The sequence below is a fragment of the Anser anser genome (assembly GCF_964211835.1).
Source record: "Anser anser genome assembly, chromosome: 1".
Taxonomy (NCBI): domain Eukaryota; kingdom Metazoa; phylum Chordata; class Aves; order Anseriformes; family Anatidae; genus Anser; species Anser anser.
Genome location: NC_139720.1, coordinates 29,478,949 through 29,498,997, shown reverse-complemented (window position 1 = coordinate 29,498,997; position 20,049 = coordinate 29,478,949). Strand labels below are relative to the sequence as shown.

At 38.4% G+C, this 20,049-nt stretch overlaps 1 protein-coding gene across 4 annotated transcripts in view; it reads left to right on the top strand.

Annotated features, from left to right (window-relative positions):
* The window catches only part of ZNF277 (zinc finger protein 277), a 57,342-nt gene that overhangs the window by 31,372 nt on the left and 5,921 nt on the right, over window positions 1-20,049 (top strand). For all 4 annotated transcript variants that reach the window (XM_083800834.1, XM_083800833.1, XM_083800832.1 and 1 more), the window contains 3 exons: window positions 8,758-8,849; window positions 10,214-10,324; window positions 13,546-13,678. In XM_083800834.1, the coding sequence (XP_083656960.1) occupies window positions 8,758-8,849; window positions 10,214-10,324; window positions 13,546-13,678 (336 nt within the window). The remainder of the gene's footprint in view (window positions 1-8,757; window positions 8,850-10,213; window positions 10,325-13,545; window positions 13,679-20,049) is intronic.

The following is a 20,049-nucleotide window of genomic DNA, read 5'->3' as shown; positions in this document are numbered from 1 at the left end:
GCCATCTCATCTCTCCTCTGCAAGTAGTTGTTTCCTCAAAGTCAGAAGAGTGAAGGTTTTAGCCCAAAGCAAGTGCTGCTTTTGTTTACAGCATAATTAAGTTTGAAAAGAAGGAGTTAATCATTATGGTGTAAAATAGCCTTTGATATTAACACTGCTTTAAATATCAGAATCATATCTTCAGTTTTCACTGAAGCTTTTTGTGAAATCAAGCTGCTGCTGTAGTTGGGGCTAATGGAATCACAGCTCTAGTTAAAGCAATAAAGTCTGTTTACTTTTTTATTTCCTTTTGCTGCAATCTGAGTGTTGACTTGCAAGTTAAATAGTTATTTTGCTTTGCAAAGTCTTGTACCTCCAGACAAGTCTAGCAATTAAGAGTGAGCTGGCAAGTGGGCTTGTGTGAGTTGCTCAGAATAAAGACCAGAACTGAAAAACTTCTGGTGATTTTTCTGCAGCCTTTGAATCCTAACTGCTGTCTCCAACAGCAAGCCCAAACAAGGAAACAAGGACAAATGCTATCTTTAAAATGTGCTAGCTGAAGCACTTCATTTAGCAGTTTTGAAACTCCAGTTTAGGAATATTTCAGGCTGTATTGCAGCAGGGGAGCTGGCCAAGGTGGATGTCATGCCGAGACATTATGGTGACTGTGATGTATTGAGAGAGGCCAAGGAATGAGCCTGAACTAGGCTAGAGTGCAGCTTGCTGAAATAGCTAACAGGACTATGTAATGTAAAACAGATACAGTCTTTTGGAAAAACACAGTCTTCACAAAGCATTGGTGGTTGTAAAGATCACTAGTGGAACCAGGCTAGGAAGTCCCGGAGGCAAAACTCAAATGAGATTAGGAGAGTCAGTGTTAGTATACACCACTTGGGCTTATACACACCACTTCTTATAAAAGTAAAAACCCCAAATCTATTTTTTGAAAATTTACCCATGTTTACCACAACGTTGGCCTTGTGTGGCTACCATGTTTGCAGCCATTCTCCTATTGTGTGGCTGGTAGTTTTAAAGTGAAGAGGCTGCAGTTCCTCCTAGCAAATCCAGCCTGAAGAGCAATCTTCACAAGAACTGGAGGAGGAACAAAGGCACCTTTAAAGTACAGAGCTATACCAGTTTCCTAATGAGTTGTATTTACCATCCTCAAGCTTAAGCTGAGAGAAAGTTCAAGAAGTTGAAGCTATGCACCGGAAAAGATTGGGATGCTAGTGTTATGCTAATGATAATGTTAGCTTGTCAATACCTACACGGATGAAATTCTATAGGTCCTTCTTTTCCCTGTTTTAAGATCTGTATTTAATGGCTTTTCTCTGGCACTCTGGAATTTTGTCCATCCTCCATGGGCTTTTGAGGAGTTGTTGCACTAACAGTCAGGAATTGTTTTATCCACTTCCATAATGACTTGTGAGTATATTCCAGAAGATTTGAATATATGTAACTTCCAGCATTTAACCTTTTTTTTGTCTTGTTTCTTTGTTTCTTTTGTTTTAAATGCATTTTGCTAATAGTCTTGACATAAATAACCTTTCCTGCAAAGACTGAAGCCCTGAATACTGGAGGCATTCCTCTTTTGTCTATATTTGGTCTCCTGCTACTTTAAGTAATGGATTCCTGCTCTTCTTTGTTGGTTATTTCTGGTGAATGTTCTAGTGAATTCAGTATCAGAGTCAACTGGAGAAGAAGAGTGAGATGGAAGATAGGAAACAGCTGAGAACAAGTGGAGCAGACAGCCAGGGAAACAGTCCTTCACAGCTATCCCTATTACTCAGCCCCTCTGGTTACTTAGAACCTGAGTTCTGCTGACAAGGCTGGTATCTAGGATAGGGTATGGAAAAAATATTTTCCCTATTTCTGTGAGGCAACTTGCCATACAAAACAAACCAAGAGAATGTGCCTCAGGGGTTTCACAATAAATTTGTGATATCCATATTACAGTCCTGAGACTTTTGCTGGTTATAATGCCAGTTAAGTTATAGTTCAGTCTTTGTACTATTTTTTTTTCAGTTTGCCTAGGATCTAGGTTTCAGCAGATTATTCAACGTTTTCCCCACCACAACCAACATTTCCTTCCCAACATCCTGTTTTTCCAGTAGATCACGACTCTTATTTCTCTCTGAGTTTTTGATGCTGTCCTTTCAAACCTTGTCTAAAAGTCTCCGCGCTTAGCTGGCAAGCTGGCGTCCTGTGCCTTGAATTCACCCAGAAAGATACAGGAAGATGTTACTCATCACTTTCCTTGTCCATTCTCATTCCCAGTTTTGTGGTAACATTCTTATCTGAGTGTGCAGTAAATCAGAACTGCCCGCTTGAGTGATCAGCCTGTACCAGATAAACCAGAGTATTCACAGTTTCGTTACCAGATGGGCAGCCTCTCTTGGATGACTGTAGGTCACTGTTCCATTGTTTTCTTCCATTTCCCAAAAGTGTGTCTCTAATGCCATCATCTTTCATTTCTTGGTCTTTGGCAGCAGTTCTATCTGTCAAGCCAGTAGAGCTCTGTTTATGAAGCTCCAGAACTGTGTATGAATTCTCAAATTCATTTAATTAGAAGGAAAAGTGTGCAAAGTAGTCAGCAAATACATATATATTGATGGTATGACAGATGACTTCAAATGCGTTGAGCATTTTCTGGACTGGAGGTCCTATCTTGACAAATTTGTTGTATTTCCATGCATGTTAAGCTGTTTCCTGCAGGACTTCTCCAGCAGGCATCTCTGATAATATTAAAGAAAAGGCACTCTTTGTGAGATAACATTGAGGACTTCATAATGATTACAAATTGGAAGATTTTTTTTCATAAAATCCCAGAATGGTTTGGGTTAGAAAGGACCTTAAAGATCACCCAGTCCCAACCCCCCGCCATGGGCAGGGACACCTCCCACCAGACCAGGTTGCCCAAAGCCCCATCCAGCCTGGCCTTGAGCACCTCCAGGGATGGGGCATCCACAGCTGCTCTGGGCAACCTGTTCCTGTGTCCCACCACCCTATGAGCAAATAGTTTCTTCCTTATAACTAATCTAAACACACCCTCTTTCAGTTTAAAGCCATTTTTCTGTACTCAAGAGGCAAGAGTAATGTTTGAAGTGGGAGAACTGAACACAGTGATCGGTAAAGAGGGAAGCTAAGTATAGAAGTTAGGACCCAGGCTGTTGATACACAGATATGATTGCAGGTCTTTACAGAGGTATGAAGTTTCCAATACCATAATTCTTTATAAATATTTTTCCTGTCTAGCAGCCACAAGCACAATCTGAAGCTCATCTGCCAATCTTTGAGGAAGCTGTACACATAAAAGCAAATTTAATTCTCTTACTCTAAAAGGAGTTTATCCTAAAGGTGTATAAAATCATCAAATAATATGCTTGGCAAGTGTTTAGAGTGCATCACAGGTCTCACCAGTCCTAGTCTTTGTTGCAGTGTGCTGTACTCGTTTGTTTCTTTGGCAGTAAAATGTATAAGCAGCTTCTTGTGATCTGTCAGCGTGATTTTTTATTTTTTTTAACAGAATCTGTTTCGCTTGGTTCCTTTGCCTACAGCAATAGCTAGTTTCTGTGAGCACTCAGCAGGGAAATGTAGCTCTTATTTAAATTGGAAGAAACTAGAACTAAAGATACACGCTGTGTGTTTGAGAGATCACCTAGGAGGGCTTGATAAAATATGTATTCTTATTGTCTCTATCTGGTATTACTCAGATCCAGATTCACACCCACCTTGCTGCCTCTGGTTACTTGTTTCCCAGACAAGACAGTCTGATTTCAGGAGTATTAATGAGTCAGTTATCCTAACAGCAGAAAGCGTGCCTTGTAATTGTGCATTCTTCGGAGCAGTGAGGATGACAGCGTGCTCAGTGCGGCAAGACTCTGCTGATTCAGATGTTTGAGTGCTTCACACTCTAACAGTTGAGAGGTTTCCTCTTCAAAGAAACATCTTTAGGCAAACTGCCTTCCCAGGGGATATAGCTCTGTTTATAAAAAGCTTTAATTGGAACTTCTCTCAAACGATCGCTTGTATAATGTACTGTCTTTGTAGTCTCTTGCCTGGAGAGGTTAAGAGCAGATGACCAGACCTGGCAAAACAGATGCCAGCAAGAATCCTCAAATTCCAAAATGCCCTTGCCCAAGTCCAACCCAGTACTGAAACACCTGCTTAAAGCTGAGACTACTTGTAGGCTTAAATCTTTGGACTAGAGACTTTGGACTTTTTCTTGTCATGGTTTATGGCAATAATTTTTTTTTTGCCCTCAGCATCTTAAAAATGAAGACCCATCCTGCTGCTAGCTCCATTTTACAGACTGAACTACAGAATCCAGTTCTCCACTTCACAAATGGGTTCCTGGGCTGAGGAATAAATTGAAGTCTCATTGCAGCCACAAATTCACTGCATGATCTTGTCCCAAACTACCTAGTGTAATCTGCCTCTATCTTATAGCTAGAGAAGTACTTTCTGCCTTAATGTCTTCTCTCTCAGAAGTGCCGTGATTATAAAAGAGTCAGGATTTTAGAGAAGGAAGTAATGGTTTCTTTGTCAGACCAATTGATGTAGTGTGAAGAAACTTTTGACCACTAACTCTTTCTTGAGGTTGGAAGCAAAAGCAGCAAAACTTGTGCCAAGTATTGGTTGTGATGGTTCTATGTGATGTTCTATGTGATAGTTCAATGTAATTGATCAGAGCCATGTATTTAAATAGCTAAGTAAACTCTTTGTTACTAAAGGAGCGTATGATGAAAGAGCAGGGCTTGAAACCAATAAAGATGATTCAATACCTGGGTTAGAGTGTGTTTTAGAAGAAGGGGTAGCAGGTATTACACTATCGGGAAAGTCTAATGTGCCATGAAACCAACAGTCTTGAGTGCATATCTTTTGACATCCAGTGGAGTTGGTTGTCTTACCTTTTCAAGGTATTTTGTGTGTCGTGAATGCATTTTGAACTACAGACCAGAAATGAAGTAATTGTTTAGGGAAAAGTGTCTACTTAAGTAAGCACTTTAAGTACGCATTTTTCAACTTTTACTCATTATCAGTGTGAATTCTTGCTGATGCAAAGTGGTTAAGTGTTTCTGGGGGAAAAAAAAAATGGTAATTTCTTCCAGAATACTGCTTCCAAGGAGAGAGACAGGCACATTTTTTTCAGGAACATTTTAAATTGCTGCCTACTGGGAGCAAGTCTGAACTCCTCGCAACCTCAAACTGAGCATCGTGAATGTCTGTGGCATTTTTCTAGACTCCAAGTTACAAATTGTCATGCAATCGAATTTATTTTGTATTTCTAGTTTAGTGTGGTATATTTAAAGGTGATTATCCTGGTATAAATGCTTGCATATTCTTACCGTGGTTTTTTTTCTTGTTTAATTAGTTAAAACACAGCACAGATATGATCTTACAATTTGGTTGTTTTTTTTTTTAATCTGCCATATTCTAAAAAGTGGAGAGCTTAGAGCTGTAGAAGAGTGTTTTTCCAGACAGAAAAAAATGGAAATTGAATTAATGGTTGTTTCATAACTAGTTTGACAGTCTTCAGTAAAGTAATGCATTTTTTTAGTGTATCAAACAATATGGTAGAAAGATTGAAGGACAAATAGCTAACAGAACTTCTGACAAAAGATTGAAAGAGATGGGGGTCAGGAATTATTCATCAAACAGCATCAATATTGTACAGTAATTGCCTGGAATTCGACTCTAGCATTTGAGCCACTTACTGTTGTAATATTTTGGATTACCTTTTCTGTCTGTACTCAGCTCTTGTATTCATTGTAAGAAAAGAAGACTGATACACATTTACTCTGTCCTGTTTGCTTTTTCCTTGAGTAACGTTGCCCTCTCATTCTCTGGCGCTTTGATATGACACAGTATCCTAAAACGTTTTGGAAAATTCTCATGTCTGAAATGTTTTTGTGTTTGTTTGTTTGTTTGTTTGTTTTCTTAATATCAACCACAAACTAACACTAATGGTCCCTACAGTTGGAACAGTTTGGAAACTGGTGCAGGTATTAAAGTAAATTGTTCATTTCCTGCCTCACGACTTGACTTTAAACTTGGTGTCAGTTCTGGAGCTGAAAATCTCCACTCAGAAAAATCCCTAGAGTTTTGTGCAAGTTACTGTTATTGCTATTGTCCCATCAAGTGCCAGCAATGGAATGGAGGTAGGAGGGTGTCTGGGAATGTCAGCAGGGCAGAGCAGGCCTCTTACTTTTACGGTACTGGACTTGAGCCACTGCTTTTAATTCCTCACCTGTGCAAGTAATGGATTTGCTTTCTGGCTTGGAAAGTACCATCTAGCAATGGATGATGCAGACAAATGATAAAAGGAGTCTCTACATCGGAAGATATTTTTTAAACTCTACCGAGAAAATTTGTAAAGCAACGATGCTGTGTTAGACAAGGCCTCTCAGCTGCTGAGCTTGCTGGTGCAGGGGGAAACCAGAAGGGTGAGAGAGCAGAGTATCAGGAGCAGTGTCTGAGGGATACAGTGTGCTTCTCATTCCCCCTCAGGCATAACTGGGAATAGCAGCTCACCAGGGCTCCAGTAAGCAGTCTGTGGGAAGTGGGAAGAGTTAAGCAGCCAAGTGTCAAATATTGTAGAACACTTCTTTCCTCACAGTAGAGTACAATTAGGAAGCTATGTTGGAATGTCACTAATAGGAGGGTGAGGTGCTTAAACTCTTGCTATCTTAATATTTAATTTGTACATGGCATCTTTTGTTTTCCTTGTAGATTCTTTCTGGTTTATTTTACAAATTCTATAAACTACATGCAGATACCTTCAAATTCAAGGTTGGCAAAACAGCATGAGATGTACTGCTGAGCAGAGAGGTGACAGCCAAGAGTACCAGTAAAAGTCCAGTTCTCGCTGGCATGCTATGGGATGCTTTCTGCCCGTGTGGAGCACGGATATTCTTACTTAATTGTATCTCTGCTGAAGGGCTCTCGAAAGACACGTTATGCTCCATTTATCTTTTCCCAGGAGTCAGCCCTGAAAAATATCAACTTGTATTTGTTAGCTGACATTTTGCATAACACAGCAGGATGTCAGAGGGTATGGTCTGGAATTTGAGTAGGTAGCGCTGAACATGACTACAATAAAAAGGTGTACTTTGTAGTGTAAAAGTGAACAAAAAAAGCCCCAGAATTTGTGTTTTGAGGGTGACAGAATCTTAGCTGATGTGACGTAGCTAAAACTCCCAAATTGTTTCGCTGAATACAGGCCCTAAAACTGTCTAAGGCATGGTGCACTATTCCCCTCACAGCAGCCATGGGCCTGAAGCCCAATATAACTCGTGTGACACGTTACTTTGTTTTCCAGCAGGTGTCCTTTTAATCTCCCAGTCCTCTGCTCAATACAGCATTTTGCTGTTGCAGAAAAGAAGCCAATACCACATTTATTTGCCCTAACATCAGCCATACCCTCCGTGGTATGGTAGACTGGCTTGCATAGCCAGGCATCTTCCAGCTGCGGGACACATTTGGGCCTGCAATGGCAATGCCTCAAGCCTTCCTTTTCTCCTTCCTCTTCCCGTATTTTTTTTCCCCTTCCTTCCTTCTGTGGAGCTCACCTACCAGGCATCGCCAAATGTGAATTTACACACAGACTGTAGGCTACTTTGGGCTTTAATCCACACAAAAAGGTACTGAAGAGGTAGGTCAGAAGCACAAAGCCCCACTGTTGCCGGCTTTAAGAAGATAAAGAGATTGAGAAAATCCCCTAAAAAATTCAGTCATGATCCCACATGTCAGAGAGCAGACAGTAACATCTCTGCGTAACACAGAAAATAAATGCTTTACCAGTTATCCATTCTTAAAACACAAGTACAAGGCAGTGTATTGCTAGGCTAAAGATGTGCTAAGTTTTAATCCAAACTCTGACTCCCCCATGTCCCCAATGATCCAGGCCTTTCCATGTGAAGTGTAGAGTAACTCCACAACATAACCACACTATTGCTGTTGCAGCATCAGAGCACATCACCTGCTGTATGATTTTATCGATGTTAGGAAAATTCTGGTCAAGAGTTGTAAAGCATCTAAACTGCTCTAATTTGCTCTAAATTAAATGAAACTAGTGGTACAGGCAATCATCAGCTTCTCCTTTCCTGTGAATTTATTGCATGCCATAGCTCCTTGCAGAAACCACCAGGGTTTTTGTCATCCTTCTGCATCACAAGTATTCTAGATTGCCTGTGATGAGACAAGTAGAATTTACTTTTATCATTCCACTGTGGTTTATGTGGTTACCCATAAGCTTGCTCGCTGATAGCGGGGATAAATCTGTACCTAAGTAGAGACAATAAACTGATCTGTTATATAAAGAATCATTTAAATAGCTGTGTGAAATTTCTCTGCGGTTTGTATTTCTTTCCATGCATCTTTCCCACTGAACTTTTGAATGCCCCATCTCTGGAATTAGTCAAGGCCAGGTTAGATAGGGCCCTGAGCAACCTGATCTAGTGGGAGGTATCCCTACCCATGGCAGTGGGGTTGGAACAGGGTGGTCTTTAAGGTCCTTTCCAGCCCAAGTCATTCTATGATTCTATGAACTTGCATAATAGTAGGGGAATTTTGCTGGAAGTTGACTGGAGCACACGCTGCCTTTGAAAAAAAATGCTGTAATTTTTGTGAGCTACTCCCTCCTCCTCCAGTACTAACTTCTGGTTTCTGTCAGCACATTTGGTCATTGTTACCAGTAAGGGTAAAGAGGTAAAATGCTTATGTGATGAAATGATTGTTATTTTTAATCTGAATAATTTTATCTGTTTCTTTTCATAGAGAGAAATTCTAGAACAGCAACAGAGAGAGAGAGATGACACAAGTTTTCATAGTATGTGCATGTTCTGTGATCAAGAATTCACAGGAAACAGGTTTGTTTTATTTTTTTCATGTCTGTTCAGCTTCTTTGTTTATGGTTTTAACATCATCGAGCTAGTTAATGTCTAATACTAGGACTCAGAAGCTAGAAATCTTTTTGGGATGTAGCTTAGGTATTTCTTTCAACTGCACTGACATTTCAAGTAGACTTCTCCCACTTCTCAGTCCTATAATTATTCCAGTGCAACTTTGTAGAATTATATGGTAAGCTGGATTTGAGAACGAAACCATTTTAAAGAGAGAGTTTTGTGTCAGCTGTTTTGGTGTCAAGGAGAGCTGTTTAAGCCAGTATGGCTGTTAAAAATGTATCTATCCAGTTACACATTTTCCTGTTTAAATTCACACTGGTTTGGCAAGATTTAAAGATAGAATGAAAAAGGGAGGAAAATTAGAGTGAGAATGGAGTGCTTTGCAGCATCAGTCAAGTGCAAGCAGGAGCTGCATTCAAGTGCCTGCTCCACTGAAAATTTATTTATACACAATAAAACAGTTTCAGCTGGAGAGAACGAGTATTATCCCTGAATGTGTCTGATTGCATGGGTAGCTCTGGTACTCTGGAAAGGTAGAAGAACCTGTGGTCACGTCCCTGCTGGTCTTCGCAGTTTTGACTGAGTGTCATTTTCGCTTTACTGCATGGTTTACCGCACTTCACATCATTCAGCCCGCAAGAACTTTATCTACTGCTTACTTGGGTCTGACAGACAGAATATGTGATTTGAAAATCGCACTTAGACTGTGGTGAGAGGAAGGCTCAGCAGTGTTTACACTTGAAGATTTCTTTAGTCCCCAAAAAGCAGAAGCTGAGGAATATAGAGATGTTAGACACCTAAGTGATTAACCATTACATCTCTATTAGAAAAAATAACTTGAATATCATGTTTGTTCATGAACACAGTTCAGTGCTCATTGTCTTGCTAGTACTGCATGAAGCAATATTGATATGAAAGAATCTGTTTTGTTAACCAGCACTGAGAAAACTAACAAATGGCTTCTTTGAATGTTTCTCAAGACTGTTGTTTGAAACATATTATTTGCTTATTCAAGTTAATAAATGAGATTTGCTAAGAGAGGGTCAAAATAAAACTATATTGTAATTTTCATTAAAAAGATTATATTGTATGCATGCAGATTAATCAGATGAAATGTCACTGAACATACAGTAGAACTGAAATTGAAAACTTCCCAATACAATAAGTTGCATTCTTTTTTTTCTAGCAGTGGCAGAAACACTATTATTGTTTATTTAATGTTGACTTTTATGCAATTTTAGAGCAGTTGGCATATTTTGAGTCACAAGCTACATAATTCTCATACGTATTCAGGAATACATAATGTTCTTTTTGAATGTCTTTTGTAGATCTATCCTTCTCAATCATATGGCAAGAGAGCATGCTTTTAACATTGGGCTGCCAGATAACATTGTGAATTGCTGTGAATTCTTGGCTGTATTACAGGAGAAGCTTGACAAGTAAGTAGGTTCCTTGTTTTGTTGTTTTTAAATGGACTTGAGTCATATTTCTTTTAACCTTGGAAAGAAGTTGGGTTAAAATAATTCAGCACTCATGGTTAGTTAAGAAGAAGATAAGAGAGAATGTAACTTTTGCGTGGGTGATCTTAGAAGGCTTTTCTTTAATTTATTGAAAGCTAATTCATAACACTTTGTAGTATGTGTTTGCTGGAATAATACAGTCACATGTAGTGCTTTAGTTAAGTTGCACAGTTTTCATTAACGTCAATAGTAGCATGCCCCTTTTTCTCATAACTGCTGGAGTCAATGATCTTATTTCTTGTTGTAACCATCTTTATGCTAGACATCTCTTTAATCACTTAATACAGAGTTCTTGTGCCAATCATCTTTTGTCTCTCTATATATCACTAATATGTGAGATTTTGGGGCCCTCCCTTACATCCCATAGCAGAATGGGAATGCTAATGTATATGCTGCCTGAGAAGCATGTAAATCTGAGATGGCTGAAGAAGTTAAAAAGGCAGTTTGGGAGAAGAACTTAGGTAGCAAAGAACAAAGAATTCTTCACTTTGAGTTTCTTTTGCAAGTGTATAAGTGCCCTTTATGAATTTCACAAATGGGACAAGTATGTAACACCTATCACTTGGGCTCTAGATAATGCTAGGACAAGGGGGAATGGTTTTAAACTAAAAGAGGGAAGATTTAGATTAGAGGTTAGAAGGAAATCTTTCACTCAGAGCGTGGTGAGGCACTGGAACAGGTAGCCCAGAGAAGCTGTGGATGCCCCATCCCTGGAGGTGTTCAAGGCCAAGTTAGATGAGGCCCTGAGCAACCTGGTCTAGTGGGTGGCATCCCTGCCCATGCCGGGGGGGGGGGTTGGAACTAGATGATCTTTGAGGTCGCTTCCAACCCAGGCCATTCTAGGATTCTAGGATTCTAACAGGAAGAGTGAAACCATACCTTAAAGAGTAAACCTTAAGAATGAAACTGTAGCTTTTAAGAAGCTTAGTAGATTTTAATACAATCTGTAACCAAAGACTCTAGGAGAAGTATGTGTAAATCTTAAGCTTTGTAATTAAAAGCCTCAAAATGCAGGAATTTGTGAAAACTGGGGTATAGAAATTAGTTTAAGTATCCTTCCAGACAAATTTAGAATCCATTGGCTTGTACATCTGCAAAAAAATAAAAAGAGATTCAAAAGACTGGAAAGGCGATGGTGGTCTCTAATTTACAATCTGTGGCCTATCAAAGAACATGCAGTCATGATAGATACAGGTAAACTTCCTCCTGAAATGAAGATATTTTAAGAATGCCTTCTGTGTTATAATTAGTGTTGCAACTGATAAATTGCAGCTGCACTGATTATCAGGAGGACCTCAGGGTGTCATTTAGATGGAGGTTTTTCAAAGCCAATTAAGCCTGTAGTTAATGCACACGCTGAAGTTGCTTCCAAAGCAATGAAAGGCCACTCCTCTCCTCCTGCTGAGAGTAGACTTAATAGCTGTGCTAGTAGGATAGTGCCTGAAAATATTTTTGAGAGCAGAAAAGTCTCATTTTAGACGAATATCATGACTACATGGTGTATGCTGAGGAAATGCATTACATATCTTTCCTGGGAATGCCTTACACAGTCAGAGCATACACTTTATTGTAAGCAGGTAGAGGAAAGCAGATTTTTAAACATGTATTCTGCCACTGGACCTACAATCCCCGAGCTAGGCAGTTTTTAGATTTTTAGGCTGCAAGCACAAGCAGAACTCAATAAGCCTAAACTTTAAAATTCTTGTAAGGCAGAAGGATACTGAGAATCCTGAATTGATGTTCCACACATAAGAGCTGAGTGGAATCTAGCTGCACCTTTGCTGAAGGAGTATGAGGGCTTTCTGGGTGCAGGAACAGACCTAGACACGGTATTGTTTCTGTGTGGGCAAACACTTGAGTGAGAAAATAATTTTCCTCTTCAACGTGTCTGTCTAAAACCACAGAAAAATTACAGAAAGGTCTGACCCAAACACTGTTAAAACTCCTTTTGATTGTATAATCAAGCATGCTTTCATTTGTCAGTAAAAATAAAAATGAAAAATGGGTGACCACTTTTGTTCATAGCCATTGTATTTTTTTAATGTCCATGTCTTTTGAGTCTTGAAGTGTTGTTGACTCGCTGTTCAAACTGTTCTTCCTGCTAGCCAGTAGCACAAAGATACAATTCCCAGTTACAAAATTTTTAATTGAACAGAATGGATTTTGATTTTTCTAAGGATTTTCCCTACCCCTCTGCAGAGATGGCCAAAAGAAACTGTGTCCATCCTGGTAGGATATGTAAGCCATCCCTTATAAAAATACGATTTTAACACATTAACTAGTGTCGCAGGAGATATCCAACACTTACATGGTTTAATGACATTGCAGCAATTTAATTTATTACAGTAAGTAGATTGATATAATTAATTTGTTATAATGACAGGAGTCACATTGATTAGTCTACTGCATATTTAAGCTGCTAAGTCTTAACATAAATCAGGTACCTTTAAAAATTCAAGTTCCACTCGCCAACAAGGATAGTTAGTAAGGATTCCTGTGCCGTGAGGAGTAACTTTGAGAGGTGTCCCAGCCCAAGGAGAGATCACTGCTGCGCAGCCCACTGCTTCAGCAAGGAGAGCTCAAATTAGTCTTTCTCTGACTGCTGTATTTATAAGATTAAGAGATTGGTTCCTAGTCAAACTTAGAATCTTAACACATTGCTTTCAACCTCTCAGCGTTAAAAGATATGTAGCACGTTCAGGATATGTTTTTTTTTTTCTCTCTCTAAATGACAATGGAACAGTTACTCATTCATTAGATTCCTGTATAAGTGCATGCTGAATTAAGAATTCAGTTGCTTACCAGTCAACGTCCCTCCCATGTCCTGATAGGACAATTTTGGTAAAGCAGACTTTTCTCCCATTTTACTTCTGGGTCAAACAGTATTATCTATAAATATCTAAATATTATCTATATTTTCATTGTATGTAGTTTTTGTTAGAAGTACGGTTATCTCAGTGTTTGATTGACTGTACTGTGATCTAAGATTTTTTTTGCAAATAAATTGATTTTCCTTTTCGTTTGGTTTGCTCTCATGTGCTTAGAATTTATCTTACTTTATATATCTCCAGCTTATTTAAGTATATTATCTTGCACTATTTTTGTTTTAACATGTTGACCTGTTTACCTTTTTATCCTAGTTTGCAGTGTTTATACTGTGAAAAAATCTTCAGAGACAAAAACACACTTAAAGATCATATGAGAAAGAAGCAGCATCGCAGAATCAATGCCAAAAACAAAGAATATGACAGATTTTATATCATTAATTACTTGGTAAGAGGTTCTATGAATAAATCGTACATCAACTAGAGTGATGCAGACAGTATCTTGTTAAAAGTGAGTAATTCCAAACCAGCAATTAGTACAAAGGTCAAAAATCAAGTGAAGGACTCTTAAGAAATATGCTCATTTATGGTATGATATTCTGGATAATTATTAAACTAAGGAATAGTAAACATTTGTTGTTGAGATTTGATTTTGAGAGACGCAAGAATGCAGCTTGAAGAGATGCTAATCATCATGGCATTAGTGCTCAGTCTCTGCTTTAATAACCAGAAGGGAAAATGAGATAAAGTAATGAAATAAATGGAGATCTAACTTGAATGCTACTGGCTTTGAGCTTGTTTTCTACAAACCTTAGGCTGGAAGTGCTCTTCAAAGTATAAATTAAATGCAAAGAGGAGGAAAATGAAAGATACATAGATGAAAGAAAAAGTAAGTGTTTGCTTTTAGCCTCCAGGTAGGTGTATGTTGTTAGGTATTAATATTTTTTATCTCAGATCTTTGAGAGTTTGTATGATGTGTGTGTAACAAATTTTCACTTGCTGTCTTCAACTCTTGAATGTAAGAGCTGCTTTAAAAGCTTCTACACTCTCTCCCAGAAATAACTGTATTTCACCTGAACTAGTCTCTGTGCCTCTTGCATTTGTTAATATCCAGGTTATAAACAATTTTTTCAGGCACTTTTGGATGTTTTACCCACTCTTTCCATTTAATCTCTTTCCCTGGGTTTTACTCCAATCTTCTGAACAAAAAGCTGGACGTTTAAGGCTCTGCAAAGTCCCTTCTACCCTGGGTGGAGTGAATTCCCTCTGTGATCCTGCATGCCTTCCTTCCAAAGATCAGTGATCTGAGACCTTTATTTTCTTTTCTAGATATTTAAATACCACTGCTTTAAAACTGATCTATATTGTGAGGAAAAAGTTGTGAAGTTTTGCATATTGGTTATTCTCAGCTTCCCAGCAGAACTTAGCATTCACTTCTTCCTTGCAAGTTAGCAGATTTGAATTTAATGTTGTAATTGTAAGTGATTGTAATGTTTTATTTTCTTCCCTATTAGTCTTACAGTAATCTTATATTTTCATTCAGAACTTGGCATTCTCTTTAAATTCCCTTCCGTCTTGAATTTGCATTTGATGTTCAGCTTTGCATTTGTCCCAGCTTTGGTCAGGAAATTGAGCCAGGTGACTGCCTAAAGAAATTTTAGAGACATGCAGGGAGGTCTTAATATCAGCGAAGACACAGCGGCTATGTCATGTTAACATGCAGAACAGGCCAGATTAAATATAACAGCAAGGCTAGTGTTCACACAGCTAACCTCTTTTCTTTCAAAGTAGTGGCCTTGTCCATGCTGTCTACTGGGAATGATCTGTGGCCTGTACACTTCCAGAGCCATGTCCAAGCATTGTCTGGGTAGTGCTGTTGGCATGGCCACGGAGCATGCAAACTATTAAGCAGCGTGGGCAATCACAGGACACTGCTCGTGTCAGTGCCCTGGACCTCTGTAGTTATCGCTGGTATTCTGGTCAGGACTTTGCAGAGTGACTTCTTATGCCAGCCTGAACCATTCTGGTACTGGTCACTTGTTAGCATCACTTAGAGATGTATTTTTCATGTCCTTGGTATTACAGACAGGGGATGGTAAATGTAATTCAAATAAAAAATATAAAACCACCAAAATGCTTAAGATCAGCAGGGGGCTGTGTGTGCAAGGTTTGTGACAGTGTGTTTCTAATGCTTCTTCTTGGACATACCTTGGAAGATCACAATTTTTTGTCTGTCTCTGTGTTCTGCTATAGCCATGTTTTCTTTTCACACATTCTCATTTGTCTTTCACTGTTATACAAAACAGGCTGTTTCTATTCACTGTTTCTGATCCTTCAAAGTGTAGCCATATCAGCACTTAAGACATTTTTTCTTTTAAGTAAAGCTTTTTTTTTTTAATAAAACAGACTAAAAACTTAAGCACTTACAGAATAGCTCACTATACAATGTGTATTTGCACACTCATACTACGTGGGATTAAACTTTCCATTAACATGAAAATCTTAGAGTAGTTCCTATGTAGCAGAAAGTATGTATATGCTCTCAAAATAGCTTTCGGTAAACTCTTTTCTTTTCTTGAACATCTTCACAAAGGAGGAAAAGAGATTACAGGGAAGAACTTTAATTTTTTCACTGGGGGTTCTGTAGAATAGCCTGTATATATAAGGAGAAATAACATTATTCTCTACTGCACATTTGTAGTCTACAGTCGATTATGTTAATGTCATAAGACTTTTTTAAAACTGAATTTATATTCAGTGAATTCTAGATGTTATGCAAGGTATACTTGCTGTAATGACTTGAAGTAGTGGTTTTACTTCCTCTCCCTCAGCCCTTCACAGTTTACTAGAGGATTTTCTTCTGTAGTGTCAAGCTTTACTGACTTTACAAGGAGTCTTAAAGATCTGTTCTTTCTATTGCTCTAAATTTCCAGGGGAATTATACAATTTCACAGCTACAGACATGAGTTGAATATTTTATTTGAATTGACAGATACACTGTTTTGATATATACTAGTCAATCCATCTTGACCTAAAGATGTAGAATTAGAATTTATCTATTTTTCATATGTTTTCACAGAAAAGTTTGAATTTGAGAATGTAAAAAAGATATTTCCATGTTCCAAGTTTGTTCGAGTTTGTTTTCATCACAAAGAGACTCTAAGACTAATGATAAACATCAGTATTATCACAGCATTATCCTCTTTACTTTTAGGATGTGCATCATAAAACTTTTCTATCAGCAGCTGGATCTTTAGCTATTTAAATGGATAGTTCTTTGGTACCATCTTACAGACACCTTCTTTAAAGCCAAGTTGTATTTATGTTAATGTCCTTTTTTTCCCGTTACATATTATCTTCACCAAGCCCTGCGTAAAATAGACTTATTAAGCTGGAGCTGGCAGTTTCCTTATTTTGTGGCTTTTTTACTGAGAGGTTTTAAAGGCTTTTTGTTCACATGTCCTGCGAATGCCTGCTGAATTGCCTTATGATCTTCTGGCCAGTTCTTGTGTTTTTAAGTTGATGGCAAAGTTCCCATCGACTTCATTTAGAGCAGTAGGCCTTCCTTGCTTCTTCCTTTCCCTCCATTCTACTTCTGGCTTCACTTGTATTTTTACTGCGGTTGTAAGAATCTGGTTTCATAACATCAGTTACATTTTCTGTTTGTGTGTTGATAATTCCCTCTCCTAAGTTTTCAGTTTGGCTTCACAATGAATAATAGTGCAAATTGTTCTGTAAATGTTTTGGTGTTCTAAGACTTTTCACAACTTGTGTCACAACCCACAAGCTGCTTTGATTAGTCTACCTCCGTATTATTGACATGTTCTGTTGCTCACAGGTTAATGTTAAGATACAGCATTACATTTGATCTTTAGTAGGAGCGGAAGCGCTTTTTTGTCACGTGCATATATAACATTTCTTTCATAAGCAAGTATCAAAAGTTTATTACTTGGTAGTTACATAGAATTAGAATGGGAGTTTTGCAGTTATGCAAATGACTTGAAAGGCAGTGGGGTCACTTGCACAGTTGATTTGGAGGTCTTCTGTCAGTATTGTGTAAGTATGGAAGATGATACCAATCCTATTCCAAAACGGCTGAAGTATAAATTGAAAAAGACCAACGGATAGAGGACGAAGAACTGAGCAGCAGTGCATCCAAGATATATATGTAGGTTACCTTACTTTTCTCAAAAAAAAAGAACCTTCCAACCTAATTTTCTTGTTTCTGTGCCTTTGCAAGCCTGTGTCCCCATGAGTCATCTTGCACCAAGGGTCAAGTAAAAATGGAGAGGGAAGAACTGTGTAGTCGGTGATGCCTACTGGAGGTCATAAAAGAACAGAAAGCAGTCGTAAAACTCTCTTGTTCCCAGTCCAGAGAACTGAGGTAGACCCAGCATGAGAGGGCCTGCCTTTGTTCGCAAGATGGTTACCAGCTGCACTTTAAGTATGGAGTATCCCTTGTAGAAAGTGATGATGTTTATTTTCAAGTCGACTGATGTCACGTATCTGTAGTAATGTAACATCACCATAATGAATGTGCTTATGACTAAGCTAGACAGCTAAAAATGCTACCTATCACTTATTAGAAAATTTTACTTTTCCTCAAAGATGAAAAGCTGTTTTCTTCTTATTGCCAAGCTCTAAATCATCATTATTAGCTGTTGCTGAGGAGGGAAGGGAATTTATAGAGGTTACTCTTCATATTTAGCCTGCTCTGACTTAAGTAGTGAATAGTTTGTAAAATAGTAAAGGGAAACACTCCTTCAGTTGGTGGTAGTTCAAGTCTTAATAAAATTGGTATGTTCGTTTCTCTTCAAGGAGAGATCAGGCTCTAAGTGGGGAAGCACTTCATTTTAAAATGAATCCAATGTCTGTTCATTAATGTTGGGGTAAAAGCATCTCTTCTACATGGTAAAGCATCACTAAGTTCTGCAGCAATATGAAACAAATCAGATGGTCATAGTAAGGCAGGTGAGAAGAAGGGCAAGGGGAGATTTACAGGGAAATCAGCAGCTGTTTGGAGTTTCTGAGCTCCACAGGCCAGGAATACTATTTGCATGTAGTTCAGTAATTGCTCTTTTGGGAAAAACACCTGAGATAGCAGCTGCCTGTGTCTAGTTTCTCCCATCTCGCAACTTCTTCTCATGTTGGGGTATGTTTTCCCAGTGAAGCATGCAGGCCTTTTCCCTACAAAACCTTTAAAGCTGTGCTTAAGCTGAGGAGATAAATTGTTGGTGAGTCAATTCATCTCTGTATATTTAAACTTTTTTAGAAGAGAAAATCATCAAACCATGCATATTGTCATGCTCTCCTCACTCTTCTATAGAGTTTTCCTCTCCATGAGATATGCAGCAAGTATTTAAAAAATAGTTGTTTTTTCTTGGGTATATATCAAGTCCTGCAGTGCCTTTAATCATGTATTTTCGACTGTGTGAACTATTAACAATGTCAAGTCTAGTTTCTTCTCTGGTTTTGTTAAGGATTTCTTTGGAATCTCAAGAGATGTTTACTGAGAGTTCGTGCATCCCAGATGAAAGAGCAAGGGACCTTGAATGTATAACAAAGCCACCCTTGGTCCCAGATGCTTATCAAGCTGTAATGTTTTTTGCTTTTTTTCTGTGTGTTTTTTTTTTTATTTTTAAGACAAAATTGAAAGAGTTTCAAAAATCTTTTGAAGAACTCTGTCCCACCCCGTTGCTCAGCTTCAGTCTTTTGACACTTTCATGATCATGTCCCCAGTTATCCATTTACCTTGGAATTTTCCAGTGGTACAAGACCTGATTAGCTTTTGTGTTTCTTTTTCTCTCCTCTGAATACGTATAGATGAGCGAAGCAGACTTCTTGCAAGATCCTGCACTGCCTTCTTTGCAGAAATACCGTAAAGAAACAGCAACAATAACGAAGCTTGTGCATAGCTGTTATCTATCCCCTTTCCCCTTCAATTAAAAGTTGAAGCTCAATATTGGCTGCTGTTTTGAACAAGCACTTTTGTGAACATATACTCCAGGTTGCTAAGGGGAAAACTGTTAGCATCCGTCTTCATTTTGCAGTGGTTGTGAGCTGGTATCCTCTCATTAAGGTGTTAATAGTAGAAGCTATAGGAAACTTGTGTGCAGCTGTGAGAACATGTGGTGAGACGTGTTAATGGCTTCATGTTATCTCACAGTAATGGTGACATTAATGAGTCTCCCTTGTAACTCAGAGAGTTTGCACTCTACCACGTAGCATCCCTGAATTAATTACTGAATTTTCATTCTGTAAACTTTAATGGCATTATGTTTAGAGCTGTCTAGAGATATTTGTGTATCATTTACCTGATAGACAGTAACAGCTTTGAAAGTTCTCATTAAATTGTTAAATGATGTGTATCTTTAAATTCTTTTTCCAAACAGCCATAAAGACAATAATAACACTTGTTGCTAAGGTTGTTATTAAATATATTTATTAGAGGAAGTACTGGAATGAAATAAATGAAAGAATGACCTTTTTGTTCATTGCCTTTTTTTGCTGGGGACAAGATCATCAGCTATGATCTTTGTGAATGCTTCGCAGCCATCAAAAGCATGAGTTCAAAAATACTATTTCAATTACTGGTTAGTTGGCCCTGGTTTGTTTTTAAAGGCAGGAAGAACCTGTCAGAGGAAAGAAAAACACTAGCTAAAGATCACTGTTGGAACTTCAGTAGAGTGCTTCAGCTTTTTATTGTCTGTTATTTATCTCACAGTCATGCCGAGAGTGCCTGCCATTGTGCTGAACACCGCACAAAAGTGTTGTGATAGGCTTTTTGCTGAAGATTTTTAAGGTATAAATAAACAATAC